The sequence below is a fragment of the Solanum stenotomum genome, chromosome 9 (assembly GCF_019186545.1).
Source record: "Solanum stenotomum isolate F172 chromosome 9, ASM1918654v1, whole genome shotgun sequence".
Lineage (NCBI taxonomy): Eukaryota > Viridiplantae > Streptophyta > Magnoliopsida > Solanales > Solanaceae > Solanum > Solanum stenotomum.
The window spans coordinates 19205053-19212670 of NC_064290.1; the positions used below are offsets into that span (position 1 = coordinate 19205053).

The 7618-nt window shown below is 33.3% G+C and overlaps 1 protein-coding gene across 1 annotated transcript; it reads left to right on the plus strand.

Moving 5' to 3' along the window:
* The first annotated feature begins 4287 nt into the window (after positions 1-4287).
* On the plus strand, positions 4288-5950 carry LOC125877338 (uncharacterized). The gene is made up of 6 exons (XM_049558664.1): positions 4288-4420; positions 4649-4726; positions 4811-4920; positions 5039-5150; positions 5396-5583; positions 5765-5950. Exons 1-6 carry the CDS (start codon positions 4288-4290, stop codon positions 5948-5950), a joined length of 807 nt encoding a protein of 268 aa, XP_049414621.1.
* The last annotated feature ends 1668 nt before the right edge of the window (positions 5951-7618 follow it).

Sequence of the window (7618 nt, forward strand, 5' to 3'; positions counted from 1 at the left end):
ACGGTCGCGATGAGCGAACTTCTCTCAGTTCTACTTTCTTCTAATTGACCTCTTCTTGTTTCAATTCCACTTGATTTCTTCAAACATCTTCTCAATCAACTTTGCATTTCATTTTCCTGCAAATATGAAGCAAACCATATTAAAAAAATAATTCTAAACTAAAGAAGGTCAAAATAACTATCAAAAAAGCCTCAAATGAGTGGAAATCCACCACTCATCACTCACTCCCTTGTTTTCTACACTTGTGTAGTTTATGGGATCCGTTCATCCTGATCATCCTCTCGCACCTGTGTCTGAGGTTTGATTTGAGGAGTTTGTGAGGTAGTTGTTAGTCATCACGGAAGGCATCACTCACTCTTGACTATGTGTTTCTACTATTCTAGGATTGTATACATTTAGACTTATTCTTTTATAAAAATCTGTATATTTACGTAGTGGCTCGTGTACGTGACACCAGGTTTTGGGGAAGGTTTGGTTATGTTATTATTTCCGCAATTCTTACGTATGTTTAGTCCTTTTTTCCTTTCTTACTTCCGTATATACCTTTGTTGATGGTTGCTTTGTTGACATGTCTTGATTGGATAAGGCAGGTGTCATCACACCCAATTTTTGGATCATGGCAGTTAGAATTTTTACCTCTTCACACCGTTGCATTTTTAAATTGTAAAATGATAAATTTGAATGATCCAAACTCAATGAATGTAGTTCTCTAAAGCAATGAAGAAACAATCTATTGGGGAGGGGAAAGCTCCACGGGACCACCTATCACTAGTTCTAGAATTCTTTCACCGAAGTAAGAAGATTGCTACTCTAGCCCTAGCTACTCTACGCGGATATGATCTTTCCTCTTCCCTGGGCAATCCGCCAGAGACAGGGACTTACCATTTGTTGTTCTTGTGGGTATGTTTTTGCATGGATTTATGTTATGAAACATTGACTTGCATAAACTCCCTTTTTTTCTATGTAGGTCTAAGTCTATGTTTTTGTTTTGTTTGTGGACAAACGATATCCAGTTAGGCCTATGGATGGATCCTTTTAGATCTACGAGTCTTCCGGCCCCGGCCGTTTACATAAGAACAGGGAATATATGGTTGTTGAAGTGTACACTTGTACAATGAATATGTAGTAGTCTCACCCAGTAGATGGACAAGCCAGTAGTACCAATCAAGGAAGCCTTGAATTCTAGAGTTTTCTTTCCTAATGGGGACTAAGAAAAGGAGACGAATATAGCTAAACAACTGCAGCAGAAAGAATGAAAAGCCAAAAGTCAAGGTGCATAGCGGTCTTTTCAAGAATAGGGGAGTACAAAATAAGGGGTTTGCAAGAAGAAAGTGAGTCCGCTGGAACTATGGACAAGGATATTTTACTCAATTCCCCTCTTACTATTTTGAAAAGTGGAATAAAATGCAATTCCATCGATGTGTATGTAAGACAACCAACATTCTTTGTGTTCAATTAGGCAAGCCAGAGCAAGACTTCTTTGTGGGAATACCCGACTATCTCTTACTTTAAATAGAGAAAATCTCTGGAATTCTCTGATGCCGGGGATTCTGTCTAAAAAATTGTGTATTGTGATCTCCGCAGATAATCGTTCTTTTCTTTTCATAAGATCTGAGTCTTCCGCTGATTGACAGAAATGCCGGTCGAAATTCGAGAACGGTCCATCCCATCATAATGGAAGGAAACCCGGGACTGAAAACAAAAAGGATAGGAATGAATTGAGTAAACAAAGAATATAAAGAACCTTGAGCATTTTCTCTTCTCGACAATGGTTCGAATCTCGGGCAACCCACTGTCATATAAAAATTATAATTCTCTGTAGAGAAGTCCAGATTTTTCCAATCAACTTCATTAAAATTTTGAATAGATCCACATACACCTTGGTTGACATGAGTATATAAGTCATGTTATACTGTTGAGTAACAAGCCTTCCATTTTCTACAGGCTAGAAAGATGTTGTTTGCTGCTATTCTATCTATTTGTGCATCAAATTCGAAGAAGATCTCAATTTATAATGAAGAAATGATAGTAGCTCTATGTTTTATAGGCTTTATCATATTCAGTCGGAAGAGTTTAGGTAATACTATCAAAGTGACTCTCGACGGGAGAATCCAGGCTACTCAGGAATCGCAGCAATCCCCAATCCTAAAGAAGTAGTTCCTCCGGAATCCAATGAACATCAACGATTACTTAGGATCAGCTTGCGAATTTATGGCACCGTAGTAGAATCATTACTAATGGCACATTGTGACTAGCACCAAAAGAGAAGGCCTTGTTCTGCAGGGTATGGCCCTGGACAATGGAAAAATAGAATAAGATGGAGCCTACCTACTTGGTTCGGACGAAGTGTCTAAGTCACTTTGTTTCTTTTTGTCCAAGTGCACGATCAAGATCAAGGTGTCCGTTCGTTCGATAAGTCAGCCAGTCGTCATCTTATCTTGAACGAGCATCATCGTCCCCTACATTTATTGAAAAATTATATTTGATATAGGCTTATTTTTTCTAATATCTATATATTGTTGGTTTCCCACACCAGGAATAAATTTCTCTTCAACTATTTTTTGAATTCCTTTATTAAAAATCTTGATGTTATTACTATTCAAAGGAATAGTTCAACAACTAAGAGGAGACATATAAACACGACATAACAATTAATTTTTCAATTTCATTTTCCCAAAAAAATTTTGTCTATCACATTGCAAAAAAAAAGTGAGCGTTTTTTATTTAATTTAAAATTGAGTTTTTATTTTATTTTAATATATCTTATAGTATTATATGAACAACTACAAATATATTAGTTTATGTATGTCACATATTTGTTAATTTCATAATCTAAGCAAGTTTAAAGAAAAGAGATGTGTAGTCTTCCACCCCAAAACAAAAATTCAAATACTTTAAGTTTAGGTCAAACTAATCTTTTGTAAGAAAAATATTATTACCTCAATCACAATTTAATGTCATATATCAATTTTGTAGTGAATTTGATAGTTTGAATTAGATTTGATATTGGACTAACTCTATGAAAACCATTTAACTTTATTTGGTCAAAGTCTTAAAATCAAAGTTGTCATGTATTATGCTAAATTTAAAACACACTACACATATAATAAATTACAAAAGTAAAAGAAATAAATCATATATTTTAAATAAATTTCTCAATTAATGTTAAAATATCATTATTAGCACAATAATAAAATTCTTCGCAATAATTAATTTAACAATCTAGTTTGTTCACACCTTTGCACTTAAAAAATTTATCTTACATTTAATTGACAAATAATAAATTTTCCTAAATTGAACAAACATAATTTTCAAGAAACAACTCAGCAGTCGAAAGTGCACATATAAAACACGAGCTATTGTATGGTTCACTTCTTCATTTTAATTTTATTTTTTCTAAGCAGTCAAGAGGAGACACTTGAATCAATATAGGTGATAAGCGATATCATTTTGCTTCTTCACTTACTTCAGTTTTGTAAGGGAATAGATTAGCAAGTGCCTTTGAATTTATAGACCATTTTTAATAAATTTTAAAACCTAAAAATTAACAAGATTGACAAATATTTGGTTTCTCCTTCTTGAAATCCTGTTTCAATTTTTTTTGTCTAGGGCATATCGAAAAAAATATCTCTACCCCACAAAGGTTGTACCAAAAGTTGTGTACATCTTCCCATTTTCAAACCCTAGTTTGTGTATATCTTACCCTTTTTAAATCCTACTTGTGGGATAACACTGGTATGTTGCTTTTTTTGTGTGTATCGATATGTATGAACAATCTCATTTAAATAAAATGAGACTTCCATCGATTTTCCCAAAGGTATTCACTCAATTTTTCAATCTGAGAACAAGACTTTCATCTCGATCTGAGAATGACCGTCATTGAAGGATGATGCTTTCTTCATTCCTTATAATCATTCCTCTATGTTTCTCTCAAATCTAAAAGCTTTGTTTTAGCTCTCAGATCTATATGTAATATTAATTTCTAATTTTTTAAAAAATTATTTTCACTTTATGCCATACCGTGTATATGTACGGTGATGATTAAGATAAAGTGTATGTATCTTCAATGGCATATGTGTATATTAACCTAATTAGGATAAAGTGTATGTATGTTTAACGGCATATGTGTATATTAACCTAACTATATTTCTTTTGTGATTTCTAGAATTTCATTTGTTTTTCAAATTAGACTCATTAGTATGAAGGGAAGATCTTACTTTGTGAGAGCATGATTTGTCAATTTGAATAATTAGTTGATATTGCTTTTTGTATTTAATTTCACAGTATATGTCCAATATGCTCGAAGCACAAAAGAAAAAGAAAGAAGATGCCAAGAGGAACAACAAATCTTCTGGAAAGGACCAAGAGAACTCTCCCAAGAAGATATTACAGAAAAAGCGAAAGCAAAAAATTATTTATGGTATGTATTTAATTCATTCAGCATCTTACACTTGACTTAAGTTGATTATTATTTTCCCTGTTAACTTTAATAAATTAAGAGAGAATTAATGTCTTTTTTAATATTAATCTTATTATCAAATAACCTTTTTAAAATTAATTGAAGTATTAGTAGTCAGCAAATTAATTTCAATGTATCATTAATAATTTTTTCTTAGTAAAATAAATTTATAACAAATATTGTTTCAAGGGAACAAGGGAAGCAATTCACAACTTCCCATGAAAGAGGGGAAGAATGCAAACGATCATGAACAACAAATTATTCACGGTACATAATTTATTAATTTATTCTACAACTTATAAATGACTTATACTATTAATTATCTTTCATTTGGTTATTTATGATTTTCAGGTGAGTTTGAGAGCCTTGGCGAAGATAACCCATTGAATAATTCTAACGCTACCTTAATAGACAATAACATTGACAATACGTGTTTGTATCCCCTCCTTCATGCTTGCGAGGTAATTGTTCAAAACTTATGTCTATCAATAAAAAATTTTTTATTGAGAACACGTGTTATATTTCACAATATATTTTTATATCTCCAATCATTTATAAAGGAATACTATGAATTTGCAGGAGTTAGAAAGTGAGAAATTCAAAGAATGCAGCAAAAGCAACATAAAACAGGATCAAAATGATTCTTTTGAGGAGGAAGTTGCTGATCAACAACAAGAAGAAGATATCAATGGTACCTAAGGAATTTTACATTTTACAAATTAAACTTATGTTAACTATTTGAAATATTTTCCCATTGAAAGTAGAGATTTATCCTAAATTCAAATCAGTGAGCGCATGGTAGTTGAAACACTTGCTCTAAATGGCATAAAACACAATGATAGCCTAAAATCCATCATTAGATTGAAGCTTCAGTCCCACTTTTTGAACTTATTATTTATTTTACATATATCATGCAATCTCGTATATAATTTTCAGGTGATTCAGATCTCAACAAAATTACTTGTGAAGATGGTCTCCCAGATAATTCTGATCGTATTATAAACGTCAATATTATCAATTATGGCTCGAGACTTTTGGCAAGAGATGAAAATGATGGAAACTATCATATCACACAAGGAATACCGAGAAGTACAAAATTTCGTTCCATCGACAACCTCTATAAGGTAATTCATATAAAGCTTATGTTTATCTTCTTCTATAACATAAAGTATTTTCAACAAGTTTCTAATATTGTTCAACAATAAGTTGCTTTTTCTTTACTTTTGGTAATTAGATACTTGACAATATAAAAGAAATTGTTAAACTTATTTTGATTATCTCATCAAATTTCCTTTCATTCCACAGTGTACTTCCAGGATCTCACCAATTGAAGATGAATATAATTGGAATTTTCCAACTAAAGAAGACCCAAATATGAATCATTTGGCAAACGAATATTCAAGTATCAAAACAAACGAAAAGAACGTTGGTTGTGAGAGAAAAGGGAGAAACAACAATGGAGAAAAGGATTTTGATACTTCTTCCCCCTAAGTTCAAGATTGCATTTTTATCATTTCTTCAAATTCTATCTCCAAGCACAGATTGTCTTTTGATCCATTTTTTGAATGTTGAATTTTATCATTTCATGTAAAACTTTAAATTTAAGTCGCCTTTATAAACTTTGTCAATTACTTCTTTAGTTCTTCTTTATTAACTATCCTTTATTAAGGTTTATTTTCAAAATTCATCAACAAGAATGGTGTAATCTCTCTCGAGTAATAAAAGATCACATTCGACATCAAGGGTCTTCAGAAAACAGCCTATCTACCTTTACGAGATAGTGATAAGGTCTGCATACACTCTATCCTCCCCAGATTCGACTTAGTGAATTTCACTGGGTATGTTATTGTTGTTGTTGATAGTATACCAAATCAATAAAGGTAAGTATTCTCAACATCAAAATGTTTGTTCACAATAGTCTATGAATTCATAGAGTCTAAATAGCTCACACAGCATGTAATAGATCTTATTTCCTACAGTTCAACATAATGATCTTCATAATAACTAAATAAGCAATGGATGCCAACAAGACACCAACTGTCACGCCCCGAGCTACCCCCAAGACGCGGACACGGGACCTAGAACCACAAGTGATCCCAAGCTAACCCTGCTGGCATGATCATGAGCATACTAAAGATAATAAACTGATGCGGAAGCTAATTCATAATTAAATCTGAAAAGATGGGGAATACCCATATACTATAGCTGAATATATCAAATCTGAGAGTTTAATACAAAAGAAATATCAAACTCAAGATACTAATCTGAATCTAACTATGTCTGAAATAAGCCTCTAAACTGACTAGAAATGCTGGGACAGGCCCCAGCTAAGTCTAGCAAAACTGAAACTAAAGACTAAAACACTGAAAAGAAACTCATGACTATTGTCCCCGAAGAATGAGGACTCACCAACTGATTACTGCTGAACTGAAGATCGGGAATCGATCTAAGCGTGATCTGGATGCTGAGAACCTGAACCTACATCACGAGAAGATGTAGCGCACGTATGCGTCAGTACTTGAGAGGTACTGAGCATGCAGGATAGAGTAAAGCTGAAATAACACATAACTGAACAAAGCATACTGAGCAATGATATAATCTGAACATGATATAGATACTGAAAATACTGAATACTGAGCTAACTGAATGCAATGACCAAATTTATAACATGCTGAGACTGAATACTGACTGTACTGAAATATGGTCAATGCAATAGAGTCTGACTGAACTGTGGGAGCTACTAATAACCGACATAAAACCACATGAGCTAAATGTGGAGTCCGATGTATACGCCCCATCGAGAGGACCCAATATACCCTGCCAGAGGTATAAAGGCATGCTGGCGTGATCACTAAACTGATGTTGCCCACAGAGGGGACTTACACCTACGTGGCTCGTAGTTCTGGGACTATATGGGTACGCTGAAACCCTAGTCCAACTCGGTATTATGCTACTCCCAATGAATTAAGTGGTTAACTAGTTATGACTGAATTTCTGTAAATACTGGATAGCTCGAAACTGAACATGCAAACTGAGAATGCAACAATTAATCTGATAATGATGCATTGATAAACTGAGGCATGTATAACTGAATATATTATGACTGAAATACTGAATAGCTTAAAATACTGACATGTAGATACTCATACTTGAAAACTC

Coding starts and splice junctions, on each gene's coding strand:
- LOC125877338 (XM_049558664.1), top strand. CDS start 4,288: ATGTCCAATATGCTCGAAGCACAAAAGAAAAAGAAAGAAGATGCCAAG. Junction 5,151..5,395: donor ACAAGAAGAAGATATCAATG/GTACCTAAGGAA, acceptor TATAATTTTCAG/GTGATTCAGATCTCAACAAA. Junction 5,584..5,764: donor CCATCGACAACCTCTATAAG/GTAATTCATATA, acceptor TTCATTCCACAG/TGTACTTCCAGGATCTCACC.